This window comes from Oryzias latipes, chromosome 13 (genome assembly GCF_053564925.1).
Source record: "Oryzias latipes strain Hd-rR chromosome 13, Olatipes_Hd-rR_3.1".
Classification (NCBI taxonomy): Eukaryota; Metazoa; Chordata; class Actinopteri; order Beloniformes; family Adrianichthyidae; genus Oryzias; species Oryzias latipes.
This window is the reverse complement of record NC_136249.1, coordinates 23,557,344-23,584,117: the sequence shown is the minus strand read 5'-3', so window position 1 is coordinate 23,584,117 and position 26,774 is coordinate 23,557,344. Positions and strand designations below refer to the sequence as shown.

Below are 26,774 nucleotides of genomic sequence, written 5' to 3'. Positions count from 1 at the left end.
ATTTATTTTTGTTGGCAAGTCTATTAAAATTGCATCCTTGCACCCACACATGAGAGTGTGCGTTTCTCACCTCCAGTCTGTCTGTCCTCATGAGTTTCTGTGCAGCGGCGGCAGCAGCAGGCACGGGGACGTTGGGGTTGCTGGTGACCAGTACAGGTGCGCTGGGTAGGATGTCAGCAGGCATTAGACCAGGTGACACGGGGCCAAGGTAGGGATTAAAAGCAGCAGCAGCTGCTGCAGCAGCATTGGCATTGGTTGCAAGGCTGGGTGTGACTGAAAACATGTGCTGTGGGGCACAGGCAGAATAAAAGTTTGTCAAAATTTGACTTCTAAGCAAGGAGAGAAGATGTGAACTGTGGTTGTGTACTGAGAGAAGAGGCAAACATAGATCATTGCAGGGCTACACATGTAGAATGTTAATATTCTTTTTCATTGCTTCTGCATCCACACTAAAGGACAGAAAAGCCTTGTGGTCAGCATGTAGCATCACACACTCTTTCTGATCCAATAGATTGACAATCTTCGCACACCAGAGATCAAACACATATAAGCAGCAATGATGAGGGACAGCAAGCTATGTGTGCACGTGACGTGGTTGAGACGCCGCGCTGCGTGACCTTTTACTGTTAATAACATCACGCTTACATCTCCTTCCACTATCCTCCAAACTAAAAGCGAAGGAGTGTGTTTGCTGACACAGCACGCCACGGTTTTCTCTGCACGTTCCTGACCTCAGCCCCCGGTCTGAGGGTTGTCTCTTGAGCTGCTGCCAAGAGGACACAGCGAGTAATAAAGCAGCAGCAGCAGCAGCCTGAGCTGGACAGCTGCATTCTTCCCCAAGTCTCCCCAGTGCTATGGCAAAAAAAAAATGAACAAAATAAATAATAATATAGACTATGCCGTTCCTTTAGTTTTTATTTTTGGGGAAAAAAAAGAGATGAGCCAAGATATTGAAAGCTCAGGTAAAAAAAGTTTAGAACTATTGAAAAAAATGTCTTATGGCACATATAAATGTAGAATTTTTAAGTGGTTACAGATCTCAGTTATTTTGTTTTTGTATAACTGTAATTGTTTAAAAGACAACAACAAAGAGAAACAAAATATTTGATAAACATTAAAACCCTCTTGTGTCATGAGGTGACCTTTCCCTTAGTTAACTTGTCTAAGCATAATCATGCAGAGAATATGACATTTTGTCTGCTTTTAATTTGGCCGCACAGGAAAAACACATTTGGAATTTTTTTGGGCTGTGAGAGTTATGTAACAAGGTATGTATTATTACAACATTTATCAAATGTATTCCTTGGTGCACAAATAAATCATGTTGTGGGGTCACAAAGGAATCATAAATAGAGATGTAGAAAACATCAAAAGTAAAAATCCAAAAAATAAATGTTTTGATGGTTAGGAAAATGAAATATATATTGATCAAAGAGAGGACAGTTTTGAAAAGTCAATAAATTATTCTTCATATAAATATTTACAACAAAATGCAAATTTTAGCAAATTGGATTTTGAACATGTTCTGCATTTTTCTCACATGCGAGTACATATATTAAGAAAATTAAGATTAAAAATGCATTACTTTTTATTCATCATCATATTTTGACTCAGGAACAGACAAAAAAATGCAGTTTGAAAAAGCTTGCAGTTGTTACTAAAAACTTCAATTGGCAGGTCACAAGCTCCCAGCTCCGATCCATTCTGATGCAACTGCTTGTAGAAGATTAGATCCATGCACGTCTTTGTTTTCCTCATCTGAGCTGTATCTGGCTCAAAACTGTACGGCTGGACAGCTCCAATATTGATAGTCATTTTTGTTGCACCGGTAATGTTAGGTTGGTGTTGTGAGGGGCTGTAAGCTAGTGTGAGAGCCTGTAAACAAAGGGATGATGGGAAATGAAGGGGAGGATCACGCTGTGCCAACAGTCCCGCCCACAACTCAGAGGTGAATTTCTGATGAACTACTACCACTCTGCATATGTCTTAGAAAAAGCCTCAGGTTTTTTGATTTTACTTAAAAAAAGCATAATTGTAAATAAAAGACCACTGGGAACACTTTTAAAGTAGATCAAAAGATGATTGGAGAGGGACTTTAGAAGTCTAAAGTTTACAATAACTCCTTCTCTTTTTTACTAGCCCACTTCAATAAAAATATATTATATATGTGTGAGATATAACTTTGTTTCTTTCTGAAGTTGTTTATATTGTCTTATGTCGAAACCTTTTTTAAACCCAAAAAGTGCATCGCAGGAAGTTTCTGTAACTGACAGAGCTAATGAATGTATACGTGCTACAGTAAGCTATGCAATTGCATAATATTGACTGTCAGCTCATTGTGTCTCTACTAAAAAAGAGTCACAAGCTTCATCCCTCACAGCCACATGTAATGAGCCCTCATTCCCTGCATCCTCTTTGCAGTTTCAGTGAGAGCGCTCCTTTTTTCATTCGTTGTGGGAGGAGGGATGTATGTGGCTGAGCAGTTTAAATAATGTGGAGATGGCGAGGATGGAAGGTGGAAACAAAGCTGAAAGGGGGAGAGAGGATCTCATTGCTGAAAAGGCTTTCACCCATTCACATCCTTTGTACCAGTTACACACAACATGCTCCTTTTCAGGCTTTTCTTTATAGGGCAGGTTTAAAGGTCTGCTGTTGTCCTCTCCCCTTTACCTGGATGCTGTTACTCTGTCCATTTATCTCTTCCTGTTGCCTTTCTTCTGCCCTGTCCTTCTCTGTCAGTCTGTCTTTTTCAGCTCCTCTTCTCTTTACTTTCTCCCCATGACATAAACACAAAGGGAAGGCTTTGCAGTCCCTGGGAGATTTATTGCTTGTTTAAATCCTGCCACGGTTTCCTCCGTTGCTCTCAGTGGACCTCTCCACTCTGCCCTTGTTTCCTGGGTGTGGGTCGATTTGCAGTCTAAGTGAGCACGTGCAAATCTGTCTCCAAGCAGACCACATCCTAAACTTCACAAGAGAGTGTGGAAATAAGTGTATTCTATTAAACGGGAGGAGCCAATGGAATAGAAAGGAAAATCACTTTAACCATGACTGACAGGTCTCACTCTCTGTCAGGTGTCATGACCACACACAGAGGGGTTCATCTCAAGTGACTGGCTCTGACTTTGGCCATCGCCTCAAACATCCTCGGGGGATTCAGCAAAGTCCCACAGCAATTTCATGACCCAGTCCGTGTTTGTGTGTGCACATGAGTGCGTTGATTTCTGGCCGTGTCACTCTAACATCACAGAAAGCTCCCTGTGAGATGTTAGGCCAGAAGCCAGTCTGTCAATCAAGCATGATCCAAATCAGAAGTTTGTGAACTCAAGGTAATGAATGTCAACTTTCTCATTCTCCTGGAATAGATGTTAGCTTCTCAATTTGTGGTTTTATGTGTTTCCTTTGTTCTACATTGTTTTCCATTTTCCACTTTAATGCGGCTTCTGGCCAGTGGATCTGCTGAAGTCTAAACCAGCTGTTATCAAGCAAGAGACAGGGTACATCAAAGAACTGGACAAGGTGAAAAATCATGTAAGCAAGCATTCATTCCAACAAAAATGTCGAAACACCAAACAGCCACGCTTTATTACTTAAGTTTTTGGTGTTATGACATATTCTTGTGGCATTTTTCTGACGACGGAGGACATATATTAGAAAAAAATAAGCTTAACTTGCATTTCTGAGTATTTCTTTACTCAAGTTGTTTTGAATCAGGAGCAAACGCAAAAATGTAGTTGGAAATAGAGCCTATTTGTGGACGTGCCAAAGGTCCCTGCTCCGTTTTGCCTTACAACTGGGAGTGGTGGTGGGGTTGCTCTGCACCAACGGTCTCGCCCACAACTCTAAGGCGAAGTTCTAATGAACTACTGCCGCTCTGCAGAAACTATGTCCTAAAAAACGACTCAGGTTTTGTGATTTTGGCTTAAAATAACATATAATTTGTCATATAATTAATAGACCACTGGGAACACTTTTACAATATACCGACAGTTGGGACTTTAATTTGTGAAAGATTTTTGGAAATCAAAAACAGCAGATTTTAAGTTGGGTTACCGAAACAAATGATTAAAAAGAAATGATTAAAAACTGCATATTGTTGAAAAATGTCACATTTTAAAACCTTGCAGTTGAAAAAATGTGCATTGTTTTCCAGAAAAAAAGAATTTCTTGAACGTGTTTACTCACCACTGGCTGTATTTGGGTACCGGGTATCATGGCATTGGCAAGTTGCATCTGCTGGGCCAGCATGGCCATGTTTTTCTGCTGGATGAGGTTATTCCTGCCATTGATCTCCAACTGTGTCTTTAGGTGAGGTGGAGGATGCAGGTACTTACAGTTCTCCCTAGAACAGCGGCCCTGAATGAGGGGGAGAGGGCCACAGAAGGCAATAGAAGAATGGTTAGAAAGAAAGCTGAGGAGGATGATTGCATACAAAGTGATGAATTATTATTTTTCCCCTTTTAACTGTGGCTTCACGTAAAGAAGTAATGAGGCTTGACTCAAGTTGTTGCCCTCCCATTAAGCGAGAGCTGACCTTACATCCTCAGCAGCTGGGTTTGCCACATGGTTATATAGAATCAGAGGGAGATGTAACCATCATGTTTGCTCACTTTAACTGACGTGGGAAGGGAAAACACTTCCATTTAAAATGGATTACAAACTGATGCTTGGCCAATAGCACTTAGGATCAGCTCTGAAGAAGGAAAACCTTTCACCTTCATATCTTAATGCACGTGCTGAGTTTTCCCTGTGAAGTGTCGACTAGCTGAACAAATATCAAATGAAAAAAGATATCTTCTTTAGAATCAACCAAAGAAATATTTGGATCAGGTAAAAAGGGTGCAGAGACTTGAATGGTTTTTGCTGTTATGTTCAACAAAAAGTTATTGTTTACACATAAACAAAAATTTTACCTTTTTGACTTATTTAAAGGCTTTCGTCATACTAAATCTAAAGAGATGGTATTATCATTTCTGTTGTTGTCATGGTGACATGTTTTCATCTACCAGCTAAATGAAGTTGTGTATGTCCAAAAGTGATGCTTCATTCAGGCCAACAATCAGCGAGAACAGATTGTGTGGTTCAAACCTAGTTTATGACCCCAATAAAGGATGAAATGACAGCGGTTTTGCCAGGAATTTTACCTGTAATTTTTAGTCTATTGTTATGTTTTTGAAACTCATTTGCTTCTTTAATCTAACAGGTTTTTAAAAGATTCAATTAAAAAGAACCCTATTTTGTGTTAATTGTGTTCATTCATATCTCATTACTGCTTGAAAAAATACACAATTTATATATTTTTTTACTTTTTTAAAAAATTTTTACTTTACAATTGCTTGAGGTCAAATGGCTAATAAAATCATTCATTCATTCATCTTCTTCCGTTTTGTCCCTTACGGGGTCACGGGGCTGTCGGAGCCTGTCCCGGCCCCTTCAGGCGAAGGCAGGGGACACCCTGGACATGTCGCCAGTCTGTCGCAGTATATAAGTGTGGCTCCACTGGTGTGTGAATGTGCATGAATGTCCCGGTGATGGTCAGAGGGCCGTAGGCGCAAACTGGCAGCCACGCCTCTGTCAGTCTACCCCAGGGCAGCTTTGGCTACATCAGTAGCTCACCATCACCAAGTATGAATGAAGAGTGAATGAATAATGGACACACTGTGAGCGCTTTGAGCGTCTGGAAAAGTGCAGATAAATGTAATCCATTATTATTATTATAAAATCATCTCCAAAATAAATGTTTTCTACCAATTCTTCATAAAGTGTAGCAAATATTGAAGGAAAAGTAGCTGACAGAGTTCATAAAATAAAATGATTTATGTCTTTAATAAATAAATAAATAATAAAAAGGTTATATAAACCAAGTTAAAATAATCTGTAAACCTTTTTTGAAGACAAGACCTTTGAGATGTTTCTCTGCAACATTTAAAATGCCCAATTAGATGCTGAATGTTTTTCAAAACCACACGAATCTTCATTAATTACCCTACATTTGAAGCTAACGAGTTATGTGTCAATTTTGACACAATATTTGTAAAGAACAGCCTGGGGAACCGATGATGCATCAATGCACGTGTGGAGACTTCTGTAACAGCAGCAAAAACACACACATCACAACAATCTAACATTATGTTTGTGTCTATAGACAGAGTGTGCATCTGTGACTTTGCCGCTGTGGGTGATTATATTCATCCAGCAGTCTGCAGCCCAAGGGGAGAAGGAGGGAATGTAATTTACACTCCCATAATGCCTGCTCCACCAAACACTCCCTCAGATAGGTGTAATATCTTAGAATTCTCTTCCTCTTTTTTTGTTCTCTTCCCTCGATTACAAACACTTTTTGAAAGACGATAGCAGAACGTTGCAGGTGCAGAGGTGATTGTTTGCTAATGCGTGTGTGGAGCATATGCGGAACAGCGCCGCGCCTTGCCTTTGTTCTACTACTTCATCAGAATGCATCCTCCGTCCACTGTCTTTCCATAACTAATTTACATGAATTTCATTCTGAGAGGATTTGTGGAGCAGCCCTTCCTGCGCCGCTGCCCCACTGCCACCTCCCACGAGGAATTAAAGGCTGACTGTCATGCCACTGCTTATCGCAGTAAGATTACCTGCTGCTTACTGTGACCCACTGTGACATTTTCTTTCACAAGCTAACACATGTGCTCTTCAACTTCTCTTACATCACTAACACTTCTGCGCTCTCTCTCCCTTGAACTCATCCGGCTCGATCTCTCTGTACCTTTTCTTTTCCCGTGTAGCCTGTTCTGCCTGGCTACAGCAGCAAAGATACTTTGCATTGGAAAGCAGCAAAATGTCAAGAGTTTCTCCAACATTTTCATTGGCTAAGAGAGCTGAGAGGATTGGGGCTCCCAGTCTGCCTTGGCCTGAAGGCACACATTAACAAATCTCCCAAGTTTGGTTCATCCATGTGTGGCTGTGACTATTGATTGGTGCTAATTGGTTAATGCCTTTTGATTTTCGGAGCGTGTTCCTTTTCAAGCATGTCATCTCCAGCCATGTGTTTGTGTGTGCGATCGGCTATGACCACACAAGGCTATCTATTATGTAAATCCATTTTATGGGACAGTTATCGCTTCAATTATGACTATTCAAAGTTCAGAAATATCTAAATATTAGAAGAGATTAAAAATCTCCACAAGGAAAGGACTGAAATCATTAAATAGGATGTATGAATTGAGAGAATTAGAGGCATTTGAGTGAGAAGAGATCTATTATCTGCTGCGCTAAGAAAAGGCGGCAACATTCATTGCGTTTCCGTTAATATTCCCATCATCTCCTACTGTGCTGGAGTCTGATCACTGCAATTATGTGCGAGCCTGAACCGACTGCCTGTCAGGCTTCTCTTCTGCCCATTTTCTCTGTTGTCTAAACAATGTCAGTACACGTTAATGGAGAGATTCTCTGATCCAAAGCCCCCATTGGCGAAGGTGAGACACCACCAGACTCTACTATGCTGCTCCTTCATCTATACGCCTATCCTGTGGTAAAACCTTCAGAAGTCAGCATACTAATTAGAAATGTCTGTGGGCAAAAACGTGTTTATGCTTAATTAAAAATTGCAATAATTCATTACTACGTCTTATTTTTTTATCAACTTCTTTGAAATAATTTTAGTTATTGCAAATTCTTACACAAGCACCGTTTTGATTCATTTTGAAAGTTATTAATAACACTAATATCGGAATAGATTATATTTGTGCATCTGTGGATTTTCAAGCCGTTTGTGTTTAAAGACTCTGCGTCCACACGTTTTCAAGAAAGTACAAATAATCTTCTGTAAAATAATTATACTACTATGCCTTTTGCAAATAAAATTGAGCTTCTAAGAATGACTATGATTGGAATTTAATATGACATGGAATTTAAAATAGATATTTTTAAAAGGTTTCTAAAGAAATACCCCGAGTCCAGTTGAAAACCCTGTAAAATCCACAACATCAAGTGAAAGACAGAAAATAATATATATATATATATATATATATATATATATATATATATATATATTTTTTATTGAGATGCCTTTGTTTTCTTTTCAAACCCTTTGATGAAAATCGCAAAAAAGCATTATTATGATTTTTAATAAGATATTGATGGCAATTATATCCTATAATGGGTGATTCGGTAATTTTTTGCTCAAAACATTGTTAATTTAAGTTGAAAAATATTGAAATGAGTGTTCAGGAGAAAACGTACCATGTTTACCCACTGTCTCAAATTGGATCCACACATTTTTATCATGATGTACCTGTATTTTAAGGAATTATTTATTAACAAATTTTGCATTCTTCCAATACAGCTAGTAGTCTTTTGAAAAAAACGAATAGCAATAGATGAGTTATTTTCACCATAATGATTGAAAACTAGCAAAACGTTTCCCACCAAATGTGTTTTTGAGATTTCTCGGAAGCAGGCATTTTTAAATGATCAAGAAAAGGTCTTCTAGTGGAATTAAACTCCACTGCAGGGTAGAAAACATGGACCAAGTCACACACAGTGGGTTTTGAGGAAACTTTGGATCATGCTAATGAGATAGGGGTCATAGAAATGTTTGTGTTAAATATGATACAACTATTTATTTGGGGTTCAATTAAATCTAAACAATGAAATTATAAAAAAAATGTTGGTACCAGGTTCTTGGTTTTGTTGTGAGAGGAATGAATAGGAATGCTGTTGGTGTGTAGTCATAAAATAATTCTCTTGTGATGCGATCTTACTTTAGATTTTTTTGTTTCATTCTCGAACAAGGGTTAATATCCTTCCTTTCGAAAATGTTGGTACATTTAACATCAATTTTTCTCAAGAGAATTATGTCCATGAAAGTCCTATAAGTGTTTTTCTTTTCACACAAAAAAAATCCTGTACTCATCTCTTGTGATGTTAGAGTGAAAACAGTAAAAACGGGACTTTTCATTAGCTCACTCTGTTCTAAGGTTTCAGACTAAATAGAACATCAGCATTGGATTGCTCCAAATGGACAAAAAATGCAGAATCACAGATGCAGGTCTTGAGTTTCATAACTATGTTTCATTACTCAGTTGAAGAAGATATTGCAAGATCATTATATTCAAGATCTCTGTGGTGTTATTGATCATGGAATAATGCATGTTAAATAATTCATTACTGTAGACCACAGCATTAGCTGATTGACTGTCATCCTCTTTTGCCTCTTGCTAGAGGAGCTGAGCATAATATGATAGGAACACATTTAGCTGCTTCGTTTTTTTTCTTGTAAGATTTAAAATAAGCAGGTCTTTGCAGCAGAAGATTAAATGCAGGTAATATCTTTATAAAAGATACTCCTCCTTCTACATGTTATCATGTGTGAACGTGTGAAACCAATGGGTAACCCTCCTGACTTCCTAAAATCCTGACTAAGAACTAACCCAATTTTAGTTCAGATGCGTTTACATAGACTTTTGAGTAGAAGTGGTCGCTTGAACGCACATTGCTGAGGCCGGTGTGAACATAGGTTTAAGCCTGTTTGCCGAGTTTGGAAAAGTCAAGAGACCAGTGTTGTTGCATTAGTCCAACATAGTGACAATGACAAAGCATAGAAAAATTTAGCCTTTTTTTTTTTCTTTAATCGTTTCATCACTAGACATTTTCATGAAGTCCCTCACACATTGTTTATTGTGCAATGAAACACCGTGATCAAAAGGTCACTTTGTCAGAGTTACTGCCTGTGCTGCATGTGGTATTCTGGGAAGCTTGTAAAATTCCACTGTGGCACAGTTCCTCTGATCGACAACAAAGGTAGACAAAACACGAAAGGCAGACAGAGTTCAAAAGAGACAGAGGGAGAGATGGAGACACAAGTGGAGTAAGCTTTTCCTATTAGCATTAATCAAAACTGGCATCCAAAGAACTGAATGCTGCTTGCTTGCCTTTTTTACAAAAGCCTTTCTGATGTTCACTGCTGTAATCACCCATTGATATTAAGGGATTTTTTTTTAAATCTACCTCTCTGAAAGACCTCATACTGACTCATACACACATTACACAACTTCTTCAGTCTTTTCTTCATTGCCACTCTTGGCTCGAACTGCGTCTGAGCTGGCGGCTGCTGCACAGTGAGAATCGTTTCCAGTGTGACAACTGTAGAGCTGAAAATTCCAGATTCTGAACCTATGTGGATTATTAATTCTTTCAACAGCACTATCTCGTTCACTCTCCCATAGAAAAACATCCTTCACCAAAGCTATGTCCGCTGTGAAAAGAATACAAGCCTTTTTTGACCACACACTCCTGTTGGCGAGCTTTCAACTACAAAAATGATGACATCAGACATGGCACAAAGACCAGTCTGTTTAAGAGTCCAATGTGACGAGCTAAAACCCACGCCCAAAAACACACCAAGTCTTCAATGAGGTACCACAGGTCCATCATACATCCTTTAAAAAAGTAAACCTGTTAACAAACATTCTTTCCTTTGTCACATATTTCTCTTTTTCTCCTTATATTCACATTGTTACCAACTTACAACTTGAAAATGGGCTTAAAGGTGCAGTTAAAGAAGTCCTGGACAGCTACAAATCTGAAGTAAAAAAAAAAAAAAAATGCCACAAAATGAGAAAAGAAAACATAAACCAGCTGATCAGTTGATGACAAATGCAGCCTCAGACAGTAAAGCACCCACACGCCACAACTAACACGTGGTTAGAGGAAGGCTTTTAGCCACTGTGCTCAATTAGACAAAACTCTATTTACAATCCCCAGCAGCACCACTTAGCCTAGCATGTTTTGGGTGGGAGAGGGAACAAAATCGTTAGCTCAGAAATCTAATAATGGGGCTAAATCGTTAGCCGCGATGCATAATGACAACCCATCTGTTGAGTTTATGTTGTTCAATCTCAAAATTTGACTTCCCCAAACAAATATGTTTCTATGCCAAATAATCACATGACCAATGAGCTAAAAAAATGTTCAAATATCCAAATATTCAAAGGTATAAATAAACACTGATTTCACAATATGAAGATAAGAGGAGTTAAGGATCAATAGCTGTTTGAATAATTCCAAATTATTTCCAAAAATGTGTAAACTTGATTCAAGCTCTTTTAATTACAATCAATATTACATGTAATGTGCAATAATGATTAGTGAAATGTTTAAATTACAATCAATAAGCTATTGATTTTCTTTACTTGATCTGCAATGTGTAGCAATAATTACTGGTTTATTGTGATAATGTGTTCTAATAATAATCAATGATTATTACATAGTGGTTAATGCAACAGAGCCTACATGAACCAATGCTTTCTGAAGATAATCAATAATTTTGTTACTTGAAAAGATTCTATCGGATCAGAACCGGATTACAAAAACTGTCAAAATATAAAAATAATTGAACTCAGTAGGGGTGGGATTATATAAATTTGCTTCTTCCCACTCCTTTTTAAGCAATAAATCAAGCTCTACTTGACTTTAGTTAATGATCACTGTATTTATTTAAGCAAAATGTGATCTAAGTGAATTTTTTTAGTTTTGTTTTATTTTCTCTCTTTCTGTAATGACTTTGATAAATATGTGTAAATTATTTATAGCTTTGACTACAATGCTTGAAATAAATTAAAATAAAAAAAAATCATGCATGAAAACTTTTAAACTGCAACTTAAAATATGAACAACTATGTAACCCAATGCAAATGAATAATTGGATATCGCACAAGTTGTCTTGAGAATTATTAAGTTGTCAATTTCTGTTCACGTAGCTCTATTACAGGCAAGTCTAAATCTATTTTTTTTGTCTTTATGTGTAAAGAAATGGTGGGTTTTGATCATGACAGGTTTATTTTATGTACCCTATATCATTCCCAATCAATTCCAACAAAGTAATTTTAATCAATGAAAAGATTTTCACCAATAACTTGAGACACAAAGCATGAGGGATGAGGGTAGAATTTACATTTTGCCGTCCTTCTGTTTGTAATAATTAGGTGGTCAAATGAGGACGGAGAGTTTTGTTGATCCATCCGTTTTCTATAGCAGCTTTGTCCTAGAAAAGGTCAGGAGGTTTTTGCTGGAAAGCATCCCAACTGTCTTCTGATGGAGACAGTCCAATGTACAGATAACTGAGTAAAATCCAGCATTGATTCTAAAACACTATTCAGCTCAAAGAACACATTAGTGTACTTTGTAACTGATGCTCATGGGACTTGTTTATACAAACTACCCAAACTAAATTTAGGTTAAATGATTTGTGAAGCTGGTTAAAATGTGCTCAGACTACTGGAGGCTTTAAAATGTAAGGAGGAGAACTCTGTCACTGTGTTGAACAAAAAACGACAATAATGTAGACACTGCACTTCTAAAGTCACATAACCAAAATGGGTGCATTCTGATCTCATCTATAGACTGTATATTATGAAAGGGTGCTGTAACAAAAGAGGTGATCATCTCTGTGCCACTCCTTCTGTTCTGCTCGAACAAATGAGGAAGTGTTGCTTTCTGCCCTCAGAGTGGCCATCCTCAGGGCCAGTATTAGTGTTTGAGAAATAAAAGACTGCTGCGAGTAAAGGAATTAAATCTAATGTCAAAGTCACCAAGCCAGCAGGGGACGTTGGTTTTCATCTTTGCTTACTATTCTCCCTCCACTGAGCTGTCTGCAGTCAGAAAGCAGACTTTTTCCATTTTCCTCTCTTGCTTGTGTAATCTCCTTTAAACTCAAGATGAATGAGTTCAAATGAAAGAGTCCCTGCAGCTGCTGTTGCTCTCTGGAGGCTGCAATATTGGTGGCAAGTGTTACTCTGAGTCCAAAGGGATAGTAAGCAGTGAAGTTCTGTGAGGCAAAGTCTCTAATTAGCTTTGTTCCCATTTGATCCACAACACTATCTCCCCTCAGACAGACAAACACACACACTGACACACCAGCACAGTCACACACGTGCAGACAGTGAGGCAGCGAGAAGCGAGTGAGGCCATCCAGAGGCCCCTGAGATCTGGCCCTTCTCCTGTCTTTCGCTTTCAATTAACCCTGTTTCTCCATCTTTTCATTCGTTTCTCCCTGTCTTCATCTTTCCCTTCACTGCTGGCCCCAGTCTCTAAAGTTTAGTCTATATTCAGTTTTATCTCGGACGAAGCACATATGAAAGCCACTTAAATAGCTTTAAAGGCCTACTCAAATGAAAATCGCGTTTTTAATGTTTTTAATATCTTTTTGTAGCATGTTTTGCATTATAGAAGACATAGATGAACACAATTAAGATTAAAACTTCATTTCTGAGTGTTTCTTTATTCAAATCATTGCAGAAGCAGAAGAAAAGATGCTGTTGGAAAAAGCCTATAGATGTTGTATGAACTACAATCAGCGGGCAACAATCCATCCATTCTGATACATCCACTTGCAGACAAATAGATCCATGTACGTCCTTATGTTCCTGATCCAAACTGGTATGTGGCTCAAAACTGTTCGACCAGATAGCTCCAATATTGCTCACCATTTTTGTTGCATCACTAATGTTAGGTTGGAGTTGTGAGGAGCTGTAGTCTAGCAGGAGAGAGTGTAAGCAAAGGGATGATGGGAAATGACAGCTCACTCCCGCCCAGAACATAAAGGCGAATTTTGATGAACTCTGCTGCTCTGCAGATACTGTCCTAGAAAACGACATACTTTTGGATTTTACCTCAAAACGGCATAATCATAATTAAAAGACTGGCAACACTTTTACCATAAATCGAGAGACGATTGGAGTGGGACAGTAATGAAAGACAAGTTAACAGGCACAGTTTCTTTGGCCTTAATTATTTATTTATTTTTTTTGCTCTTGGTTGTAAAATAATGCTGCAGATGAACATTTTCCTTTTCTCATTACACACATAATTTCCATTTTTTTTCTTTTTTGGTTCTTAATTTGTCTTCAAAATTAACCGAAGCAAGTCTTTGAAAATGCCTTCTTAAAAACTTGATAGAACTGTGAAGTTGTCCTTGTACATGAACAAAAGCTGGCTCAGCTCCAATATGAACACAAAAGATGCTGTTGGCAACAGGCAGGATGCAGCCTTCAGCTCCAGAAAACTGTATTTCTTGTGATGAGCAGTGCACACAAAAACGAAAGAGCCCTGGACATTATTTGTTTGACTCATGGACATTCTGACCTCTGTTAGTATCAAATGATTTTTCTTTTATTTTGCCTCGCCCTCCTGATGAGATGAGTCAGGATCCTGCTCAGAGGTCAGGAATGTTCTTTTGAGTTTCACCCCAGATGAATCATGAGGGATGAGGCATATCATCACAAGACCACACCCTGAGGCTTCCAAAAAACAAAAACAATTCACAGACGTCTGGGAAGAGATCGGTCTTCTTGCAAAAGCACAGAAGCACACTTGCACACTCCCATTCTGCATTGACAAAGTCTGCTGCTGTATTGGCATGAGCAGCTCCTGCCACAGCCTTAAGGTTAAAGCAGATAAGGGAGGGCTTAGATTTCATTACAGCAAAAAGTATTAGTTTATCCACATGTGAATGAGCTTAGAGCTGAGAAGCACATTTTTTTCTTTCATAGACGGTGCAATCGTTCTTTATTATAGTTACAAAAATCTACTTTAGACAACATAACAGTTTTAATTGCTTTCATTTTATTTAAAGACCCCCCAAAAATTGGGTTTTTGGTGTTTTTAACATGTTCTTGTAGCACTATTTTCATGATGGAGGACATATATAAATACAATTAAGCTTGAAATTGCATTTCTTTACTCAAATCATTGTGAATCAGGAGCAGAAGAAGGGTATATTTTGTTAGCTCGATACATCATGTGGGGACACATGACACGGTGTGTCTTGATACCCTCCTACACATTCAGTGTGTGACAGAGCCTAAGACCTTCACCTCCCCTCTTCTCCACCTTTCCAGCTGCACACTCATCCACGTCGATCTGCATTGATCAAAGTCGGCTTGTCCCACTTTAGCATGTGGCGGGGGAAAAGCAGTTGGGGTCATTACCTTTATTTAGCTGTCTAACAATGGACCCATCTGTTGAGAAAGTCCCTGCTGTCACGTCTGCAGCAGCTAAGTAAAATCTATGTCGGGGCTTAATTGACAAAGTAAAACAGCATTAAAACAGATTTTAGATTTGAACATGCACAATAGAAAATTAACATTTGAACTACAAGATCATAATGTAATTGTGTTTCATTTTAGCATCTCTACATACATGACATCACAATAAATGAGCCTTGTTTTGAGAGTCCAAATCTCTGCAGAGAGCTGTAGTGATGACAGACAGCAGGCTGTCGCCAGACTTAACACAACATAGAAAGTGCAGCACTTCCGATGGCTGAGCCTGATACGGCTGTAATCCAGTTAGAGCCTCTTGAGGAATTGCTGTGTCCAACAGCAAGCCCTGCAACATGCTCTCAAACAATAATGGGATATTAAAGACATTTCTCAATCTCCGGCGTTTGCAACTGACGACTGACATGACTCCTATTCACTTCCACTCAATGCCTTCCCTTTAATTATTTTACCCCATCTATGGGCCATCTATCAGCTGCTCCTTTCCTCCATCTGTGCGTCATTCTCCACGTTTGATCTGTTCAACCATTGCTCACTCTTTCTTTCTCTTTCACTCTGTCAGGGATGGAGCCGTCTCTGTTTTACTGGGGTGTCACCCGTTTGCTTAACACCACCCTCCTTGCTGTCCATTTAGCACACGTATTGTTTTGATAATATAACAGATTCAGGCATATACGTTAACAGTGTCTGCTCTTTGGGACATTTCACTATGCTGTGGCCGCAGATCTGTTTGTCTGAAAGTGGCAAAAGCACGTGTTTGTGTTTTTTCCCGTCTGTGCGATCTAACATTCGGTAGAAAGCCATCCAGGGCTAGAAAAGCCACGCTGAAAGCGTCTGAAAACATCCGCTCAGTAATGGTCATGGACGATCAATACTGCATGAAGACAAAGTGCGGCTAAACAGTGTGGTTTCTGTTAATTAGCACTTTAACGATCTATCTCTTTTTCCTCCATCTCGGTTCATATGTCTAGCTTTTTTAGTAAATTCCTTTCATTTCTGACTTTCAGTTAAATATTTCTTATCGTCATCATTTGATCCTGCAACTATACATGCTGATTCTGCTTTACTGTCTACAACATTTCAAGTTATATTTTCCAAGCAGGCGAAATGAAGAGACGGCGGATATCTGCTCTGCCACTTTGTGATAATAAATATCCCACTTCTGTGTTGTGGATGAAGGCTTTCAAGGATGAAGTTCTCATCCAACTCTGATTATTTTCTAACTAAAAAATGTGAGTGGTGTTGGCAATGATGATTGTCCTGAATGCATGTTTATAACTACTGGGGGAAAACTGAACAACACTGAGGACAGATGCAAAGATAGTCATCACAATTTTTTTTTTTGTAATGAGTGCTTGAGGCCAATTAAAAAGCATGGATCCTTTGTTGTCTCATTAATATCAGTTTACAGTCATAAATAATTGTATTGTACTGTTGTTTTGTATCTACCAATATTTTGCACTTGTTGGTGCAGAGAAAGGCATACTGCTGTTAATTCCTGCTTCAGTACATTTTAGACATTTTCCCAAATAGCCCTTCTTTGGTGACTTTGAAAAGATTCATTACAAGTAGGTAAAAATGAAAATTACAGATATACGCTCTTTTCCTGACCTCTCAATTTAGGAGAGAATATGCAGCTGTGACTAATAACACAGTAACAGCTTCTGTAGTGGATGGATGGGTGGATGGAAGGAAGGAAGGAAGGAAGGAAGGAAGGAAGGAAGGAAGGAAGGAAGGAAGGAAGGAAGGAAGGAAGGAAGGAAGGAAGGAAGGAAGGAAGGAAGGAAGGAAGGAAGGAAGGAAGGAAGGAAGGAAGGAAGGAAGGAAGGAAGGAAGGAAGGAAGGATACAGAAATCAAAATTTGTTGAGTTTGTCATGGTTTGAGTTTGTTGTGTCTTGTTTTTCGTTTTAGTTCTTGTTCTGTCTTGTTTGGTTCTGTTTCCTGTTTTATTTTGAAAGGTTTCCTGTCTTGTCTTGTTTCTTGAGTTTTACTTCCTTTGGTCCCCATCTGCCCTGATCGTGTTCACCTGTGTCTTGTCTGCCCTGTCTGTATTTACCGTATTTTCCGGACTATAAGTCGCACTTTTTTTCATAGTTTGGCAAGGGGTGCGACTTATACTCCGCAGCGACTTATATTAGAAATAAATTGAAATAAATACATTGTTAACCCTCCTGTTATGTTCATTTGTGAGGAACAGAGATGATGTTTCTGGGTCAATTTGATGTATGAGGTATGTTAAGTGTTAAGAGGATTGTAAGTGACTCAGAAAATCAGCAAACTTTTTTTACAGTAAGATCTTGAAGGCTAACAACATAATATTCTATTTTCCAATGATTTCATAGATTCAGAAATGCAATAAAAGTGAAAACTGTTTCTACAAATACAGGATGAAAACAGAGTATTAGTTAGCCAATGATGCTTCATGAAAGGAATAAATAAATAAGTTTGAGAAAAAATTACTGTGAAATTATTAGATAAACAGTCTGCTATGATTGTGTCATATAAGGTTGTGAAAGTTAAAATGCGACTTATAGTCCAGTGCGACTTATCTGTGTTTTTTTCTACTTTATAATGCATTTTTGGGCTGGTGCGACTTATACTCCGGTGCGACTTATAGTCCGGAAAATACGGTAAGTCTTGTCTCTGCCTTCCTCCTGTGCTGGTCCATTACCTTTTGTCATGGTGTTCATGTCTCCATGTTTCTAGCCACGCTCATGGTCCATGTTTCTAGCCACGCCACAGTAAGTTTTGTTCTGTTTTGTAATCCTGCTCGGCAGCGCCTTTTGTTTGTTTGTTTATTAAACCCCCTTTTCCTTGAACCGTGTGCCTCCGCCTCTGCGTCTGGGTCCTACCGGCTCTCGAGCCACCCCGCGCCGTGACAGAGTTTTTTCAAAGTGACCAGACTTATAATGCATTGCTTGCTTTTTCTGTTGTTACACTGGTTGCTGCTGGTCCTGTAAGTAAGTAAGTAAGTTTTATTTATATAGCGCCTTTCACAGATAAAATCACAAAGCGCTGAACAATAAACAATATACAACCCAGTAAAAGCAGAAAAACAATCAATTAAATATAATGTAAGCAAAACTAAATTGAAGAATAATTAAAGCCGCAAGCGGCGTTGTATGGCCCGCAGACACAACCCGCCTTCCACGCCCAATTCTACGCACCACCGCCCTCACCGCCCTCACCGCCCACTTTTGATGAAGGCTAGTCAAAACTGCATATGCTAATTATGCTAACTATGCTAGCTATGCTAATGTGGCTAAAAGTGCTAGCATTGCAATCAGCATCATCAACTGACTCAGAAAAACACATTATCTAAAATGCTAATTATGCTAACTATGCTAGCTATGCTAATGCAGCTAAAAGTGCTAGCATTGCGATTAGCATCATCAACTGACTCACAAAAACACATTACCTAAAATGCTAATTATGCTAACAATGCTAGCTATGCTAATGTGGCTAAAAGTGCTAGCATAGCGATCAGCATCATCAACTGACTCGGAAAAACACATTACCTAAAATGCTAATTATGCTAACTATGCTAGCTATGCTAATGTGGCTAAAATTGCTAGCATAGCGAGCAGCATCGTCAACTGACTCAGAAAAACACATTCCTCCATTGGTGAGAGCTATATGCCATAAGTTGATAAAAAACCCACTTTTTCCAAAATGGCGGCTTTTTGGTTTATTTTATCTCCATAGCAACCATTTTATGTTTTGGTCCCCTCTGGAGGACGAACAGATTGACGTCAGTTTCGGACAAATCGGTAAAAGTAAACTTTTTGTTGTCCTTAGTAACAGTGGTTTCATGGTAACCACGCCCACATTCCTTATATGTCCATATCCAGTGTTTCCTAATGTATTCTGTTTCAGGCATTAATGCATGCATTCAATTTTCACTGTATTGTATTGATATGCATGGGAGTTATAACAGTGCGCCACTTTGCTAGCTTGCCACGCGGACGCCGTTCAAAATCTACAACTTCTAATTGCAACATTTTTTTCACAGTAGCTTGCCGTTGATGCCCAAAAAGTTTCAAGACGATCGCGGAAAATTCCAACGACAAGTTTACGATTGAATCCAGCGGTAAAGGCGTTTTTTATAGAAAATTCAAGATGGCGGCCTTTTCCCGAGGTCAAAGGTGGACGAAACTCCAGAGGTAGTTGTGGACTTGCTCTAGCAACATGCGAGTCAAAATCGTGAAAATCGCTCGAAAGAAAGTTCATTTTTCCATATTGTGTAAAAACGCGAAAAACGCAAAATGGCAGATTTTGGCAGAAAATCCCGTAATGATTTCAAAACGTCCTTTGGATATCGCGGACAAGGGTATATTGGTTTCGTTAGTCCATTCTCAAAAAAAAAGTTCCGAATTTTTTCGTTTTTGCCGAGTCGGCACATTTTTTTGCGACGGTTTTTTGCTTACCACGGCTACATTCCTTTATCGATCTTGTCGTGCGTAGCATCGTTTTGTTCAGCGCGGGCCAAGGAATCGCATATTTCCTCTTCACGACATTCCGATGAAAAATGTGCGAGCTAGCCAAGATGGCAACGGTTGCTAGCTCGCCACGCGCACGCCGTTCAAAATCTACAACTTCTAATTCCAACATTTTGTCCAGAGTAGCTGGCCGTTGGTGCCCGAAAAGTTACGAGACGATTGATGAAAATTCCAACGACGAGTTTTCGTTTGTATCTGGTGCTAAAGGTGCTTTTTTGAGAAGATTCCAGATGGTGGCCTTTGCCCAAGGTCAAAGGTCAACGACACTTCTGGGGTGTTTGTAGAGTGGAGCTGGCAGCAAGTGTGTGCAATTGCGTGAAAATCCCTCAAACAAAAGCGTCTTTTCCCCATATTGTGGGAAAACACGAAAATCGCCAATTCTCAGAGTTCGCCACAAAATGGCCGCCAAGCCGTAGGTCGTGTGGCCGTCCCATAATGATTTCAAAACATCTCTGGGATATCCCCGACACGTGTGTCTTGGTTTCGCGGCCGTATTTTGAAGTACATTTTGTTCGGCCCCATACGCGATTTTCGGCCCATTCATTTTTTTGACGGGATCGCTGGCCGTGATGTCATCGTCTTCGGGGGGGTGACGTTGACTTTGTGGAAAATTCATTTTCAATTTATCCCAGGTGTGTGCACGTTTTGGTGACTTTTCGAGCATGCGGCGGGGGTCAAATTCTCGCTGAAAGGCGGCGAAGTCGTCGTTCCAACTGCGAAAACAATATGGTCCTTGCAGTCAGTGACTGCTGCTGCGGGCCATAATAAACATAGAATAAAAGTAACAATAAAACCAGTCAGCTATAAGCATTTTTGAATAAAAGTGTCTTCAGTTGACTTTTAAAAGAATCGACGGTGTCGGCCACAAGAAGGGACAGAGGGAGGGCATTCCAGAGTCTGGGGGCTATTCCCTGGAACGACCGGTCACCTCTGGTTTTGTACGTTGTCTTAAAAATCTTTAAAAGATTTTGATCTGAGGATCGGAGGGCACGGCTGGAAGCGTAGGGACAGAGCAAGTCTGATAAGTATTTTGGGGTCTGTCCATTTAAAGCTCTATAGGTTAAAACTAGAATTTTAAAATCAATACGCCACTTGATTGGGAGCCAGTGCAAGGAGGATAAAATGGGGGTAATATGTGCCCTCTTGTCAGATCCTGTTAAAAGCCTTGCAGCAGTGTTTTGAACTAACTGAAGACGGTTAAGAACAGATTTATTAAAACAAGTAAAAAGAGAATTACAATAATCTAAACGAGAAGAAATAAAAGCATGGATAACCATCTCTAAGACTGAGTTAGATAAGAACGCCCGCAATTTTGCTATGTTACGTAAATGATAAAAACAGTTTCTAATTAAAAGGCTGGAATGATGGTCCAAAGACATTGACTGGTCAAACCATACACCAAGATTTCTGATACAGGGCTGTACAGAGGAGCTCAAAGAACCAAGATGCCGGGAAATTATTGGGATTTTGTTTTCTGGGGCAACTATTAGTGTTTCTGTCTTTTCTGAGTTTAGCTGAAGACTGTTACTCGTGACAGTAACAGTAACAGTCAGTCTGTAATAATAGTCTAACAGTCTAACAGTCATCTGAATCATGTGTGTGAGAGGCATGAATCAATTATAATTAAACAAGGATTTGCTATAATTTTAAACAGTAGTGGCTTTTGGTATATACTTTTATTAAATATCTGAACTTCTCATCATATTTTAAGCACCAAAGGGGAAAATCAGTTTGGTTAAAAATAGTATTTTATAAAACAAAGTGATTGAAAAAACATTAATTTAGAGTAACTAAGCACTTTATTTGTAATCACAATCATTTTTCTATTTACTGTTATTAAAGTTTTCCAACATCTTAGCTGTGTTACCCTTGTGTGCAATTATGTAAATCTATGTTTACACAACACTGAATCACCACTAACTCTGAGGTGCACTCTCAAATAGTCCATATAAACGGTGATCAAATCAATACTGTTCAAGAACTACATTTACCAAAATGTTTTGGATAAAAAGAATATTCTGGAATAAAAAAAAAACATAATCAATTAAATGTTTACATGTTTTGCAGCAACCAAAAACATATTTAATTAATTTCTTTTAATTAATTTAAGTCAAAGCTAAAAGCTGATTGAGTTCAGACACACTAAGTTTTCTTCACCAAACTGTTGGCTGATGAAAAATGATTTGCATTTTTATTTTTTGAAGACCATTACTTGCATGAATTTCTCCCCAGAAATTGGCACATCGCACATTTTATTCCAAATATAGTTTAGCCAAAATAATCTAAATGAGAAAGACGAAAAACATTCACAAAAATAAAAAAATGAGTCTGTGATGAGCAGAAGAGCTAAGAATGTAGAGTGCACCCATGAAAAATGTTCTGCTTTAAAAACGTGTATGCTGTTGCTTTTCACAGTTCTTTTATGCCTCAGATAACCCACAGGTTTTTATCAGGCGCTTTACAATCTGATGGATAATCTAGCTAACAAAAAATTAGAAAACTCTGAGTGTGTCTATAGTAAACACTCTTAAAATTGTGCACAAATAGTTATTTGATTATTTGAAAAGAAAAAAAAACGTATTTCTTCATCGACACACATTTTACAGCAGACAAACAGGATGGACTTTATCGTTTTTATTCACAACTGTTGACCAATTAAAAACCTGGCGGGCTGCCCGCTGCATAATCATGTCAGTCCATGCGCTATATCATTGTAACAGCAAGTCTGCCTTTTTCCACTTTCATCCTGGATGTTTTTATTCTAACTGCTCAATTTCATTATCATGCAGATTTAGAGCTTTTCTGCTGTAACATCTACAGGGACGCATGCATGCATAATCATATGAGGAAGTCCAAAGACGCAGCAGTGAGGGATATGCCCAGCCCCCAGCGCTTTGCCTGCAATAGCATTAGGAAGACACCAAAGTCACTCCAACATGATTACCCTGCTAAGCCAAAGTGGCACTGTGCTGCAGGACTCGCTAGTTTACAGACCAATGCTGTCACAGGATCTGCTGGAAGGGTTTGCTGTTTGTGTTGATTTGTCATTTCATGTGGCAGATGGTAAACATGTCAGCAATTTCAATACATATAGCCATGAGGGCATGTATATGAACCGGACAGAGTGAGGAAAATGTGGTGGAAATAAAAACGGAATTAATGGCTCTTCCACGATGAAAACAGCAAGGGTATCTGCCAGACGACGCCCCGTCCTGGGGTGAATAATGGCTCTCACTTTCTTCTGTCTGTCTGTCACTTTTACACCCTACTTGACCGAAATTTAATTTAGTTGTTTGCTTTGCAGCATAAGAAATTACAAATGGAAAGATTTAAAGGCACTGTGAAGACAATAAGGTGAACAGGAAGGAAGAGACAAGGGAGGAAATGATCCTTGTGCATGGACAGGAAGTCAGTGAGCAGAGCGGTGAAGTGGGGATGGATGTGAGGCGAGCCAGCAGGAATAGATCAGGCTATCGCTGATTAGATATTCCATTCACAACAACAGGAGCAGCAGGATTCGAGCGATGGGACATCACACCTCAACTTGTAGAGACGCTGATACTGCTAAGACTGTCTTCATCCGATGCCCTTCAGTGTTGCAAGAACACACATTTATAAAGTTACATTTACAGTCTGCAACTGCAAATGGATATTTACATAACAAAACAAAGCGACACTTACAGTTGAGAAATGGTGGTTGCCAAAAGGTTCAAACATATGGATTTGCATAGTTAAATACTGCTACCCAATGCCCTTGTGTGTGTTTTTGGCACTGGCGTTGTTGTGTCATGGCTCCATGCTGATGCAGCACATCTAAAGATGGATGTGTGAGTGTGTGTGCCGATGCTGATGTGGCGTATCCACAGATGGATGCAGGAGTGGTCGCCTCTCTGAGGACAGAGACGCATTTAGAGGAGACATCTCAGACAAAGTTAATAGCCCCTGGCTGTGTTCACTGCTTAGCAATGTGCTAATAAAAGCCTATTCTTATAGTGCACTGCAGGATGGGTAAGAAGTAGACTAGATACAACCTGTTTTAGTTTAAAAAATATATAGTTTGTGACTAAAAACACAGAGAAATTCAACCATATTTTTCTAAAAGTGTGTTTTAGTTAGTTTGTATATTTTTTCATATATTCTATAACTTGCTTTGTACCACATGTTTAACCCTTTAACATGGGAGATTTAGCTCCAGTGTTGACATTCCTTTGACCACTGTAACTCTAACCAGATTCTGCTGTCAAAGGGCTAAATATATCATTCTGGTGATCCATTTTTTTTTGCTTAGAAATACCATCATACGTATTATTAAAAAGGAGAAGTTAAAATCTGTTTTAAAAATGTTGCAGTACTAGTATATTCCTTTTGTGGCGGCAGTGGTCCAGGCGGTTGAGCGGGTCGGCAGCTCGATCCCCGCTGCCCCCAGCCAAACGTCAGGGTGTCCTTGGGCAAGACACTTGCTCCACTGGAGCGTGAATGCGTATGAATGTCCTGATAGTGGTCAGGGGGGCTGTAGGCACGTACTGGCAAAAGTGCCTCTGTCAGTCTGCCCCAGGGCATCTGTGGCTACATCAGTGGCTACCATCACAGAGTTTGAATGAATATTGGACACACATTGTAAACAAGTTGAGTGTCTGGACGAGTGCAGAAAAATAAAAAAAGTCATTGTTATTATTACACAGGGTGCTGCTTAATGAAAATAAACATAACTATTGTTGGAATCAATAACATATTGTAGCTTTTTATCCACAATGAGACAGAGATAATGTCCAAGTGATGTTTCCTTTATTTGTAATGGCTACAGTCAGCCATGACCATTGTAGAAAAGGTTTAACACAAAACACCTAAAATCGCAACAGCTCTTTGCAAGCAGTCTCACTTCCAAAAGCGTTTAGAACAGACCCCACCCCCTTGATCTAAATTAGCCAATCCCTGTCCCCTATTTTACAAGTCATGCCAATGTGGCCAAATGACGAGATTTAAAGCCAATAAGCATTTCTGACTAGTGTGTTTACTTAAAATAAATCACTGGAACCCTGACATTCAACCAGCTCTAATTCAGTCTGCTACAGTATTATATAAATATAGGAACATAAATATATAGATTATATGAGCCATGTCATAAATATAAAGCTGCAATCCAATTAGTAGATATTACCAGCTGCAGTTTTGTATGACTGCAAATCACAAAGAACAAATCAAACCAGTGTTGAGAGTAGTGTTACACGAGTAATATATTACAGAAAAAAATCATGCCTTGCATCTTGAAGTTTTAGAAATAGTATTACTGTTATATTTTGTATTACAATCAACTGAAATCTACTCGTTCTAAACAGCAATATAAATGTAAAATTATTTTAGTTTATTTTCGTCTTTGTTTTTTGCAGTCCCTTTTCTGTTTAGGCTTTAATATTTATTTATTTATTTGGGCTAATAGGAAAAAAAGTAAAGCCTAAAGTGTATGAAGTGAATTACTCTACACATTTATATCAAAATATTAAATAAATAAATATTCTGAAAGTAAAACAATAAAAGCAGATATTCAAAAATACAACAAAAAATATTTATTGGGAGAAAATAATGATTTAAGAACTGTAACACCTTCAGTGTCATCAAAAAAGTAGAATGTTGTTGACTCTTGATTTAGTTCATCATGCACATTAAGCATGTCCAATCACAGACACGTTATATGCTGCGACCCCAGTACAAGAGAATTCCTCATGGGCAATACAAGAATGTTACTTGAATACAAATTAAGCACTAAGATTATCATTTTTGGCATTTTATTCAGCAACCTTTTAATAAAAGGGTGTCATGTGTAATTATGCTGCAAAGTTGTTGGCGATGATTGAAATATTTTACTTTTCTCTTTTAATTGCTGGCTGCGTTGAACAAAAAAGGTTAAATTCAATCAAAAGCCTTCCCGAATGCAATGAAGACCTGAGAAAGATAACAATCGCTTTGAGTGAAATGAATATGAAAGTGTCTGGACAAGGAAAGGAAGAGAACAGGAGCGCGAGAACGGCTTTGGTAAAATGAGATTAACAGAGGTAATGAGAGAAGAGGATGACAGCGGGTGCATGGCGGCAGAATACAGATACAGAGCAGATTAACTCTGTTTGAGTAAGTTTCCTTTTCTAAAGGTTCTTATCCAATATACTGCATCCCCACTGCACACTCAAACAGACACTTAAACAGTTTTCTACTGGGGCTCTAATCCACATATATTACATTAGCTATTCTTCTCTTATCTCTTCTTTTAGCTGTCTTGTTTCTCTCCATTCTTCTGCGCTCACATCCTACACTTTGTGCTGTTTTAAGGACCATAATGTATTTGTTTTCTCTCCTTTGTAAGTGTTACCCTTGAAATGTAGAATATCTTAAGTGTATTCTTTTTCCCTCCAGGAAACTTATCTAAACAGCAAAAACCAGATACAACTCACAATACACATGAAATTCAAGAAATTCTGATTCAAATTATGTTTAAATAATAAAATATCTGAATGGTTAATTTAGTAGGTAAATGCAAGTGTTGTTAAAAAGTTACATATTTTTCAGACTGCAAGGTGCCAAAAGAAAAACAAATGAGTCCAAATAAGTCAAACTTTTATACAACTCATTCACTCCGCCACGCTCCTGACTGTAATACCCACAATGCTCCAACAAGCAGTACGGCTTCATAATTTACCAGAGTTGTACTTACAGTGCCCAGTACCATAGAAAATCAATTTGAGGTCAGTAAGCACAACCAGAATTCTTATATGAGGTGCACAGAGATTTTCTATTTTTGAAATAATTCAAGAATTTTAAGTGCACCAAATGGTTCTACATTACGGTGAAGGTCACCTAAGTAGTTCTGATTTAGTTAGTTATGTTTTCAAATTTAGGCCTGAGATGTACCAACAACAGTAAAATTACCTGTGTATTGTTAATTAATCACTGATCACGTTACTCAGCCTACTGCTGCATTTGCTGCAATAAAATAATCCTATATGGCACAGAATGCCTTTTATTTTAAAGTGAGAACATGTGAACCTCTGTCAAAAGTTCCTATTTCATATAAAAAAAATCTGCAGATTTCTCCTTATTTTCATGTTTATTTATGCCAACAATACAACAGTTCATTCATATGTATCATGATAGCAACATAAATACATAGCAAAGTGTTATTTTTTTAAAGGGTGAAGTAAGACTTTGTGGCTCCAACTGGGTTGTGGTCAGTGAGAAAACAAACCCGAAAGA

The 26,774-nt window shown here is 38.5% G+C and overlaps 1 protein-coding gene across 11 annotated transcripts in view; it reads right to left on the bottom strand.

Moving 5' to 3' along the window:
* The window catches only part of LOC101171850 (muscleblind-like protein 1), a 74,489-nt gene that overhangs the window by 17,757 nt on the left and 29,958 nt on the right, over window positions 1-26,774 (bottom strand). For all 11 annotated transcript variants that reach the window (XM_078929902.1, XM_078929901.1, XM_020708221.3 and 8 more), the window contains exons 3-4: window positions 4,183-4,353; window positions 71-286 (exon numbers count right to left, since the gene is read on the bottom strand). In XM_078929902.1, the coding sequence (XP_078786028.1) occupies window positions 71-286; window positions 4,183-4,353 (387 nt within the window). The remainder of the gene's footprint in view (window positions 1-70; window positions 287-4,182; window positions 4,354-26,774) is intronic.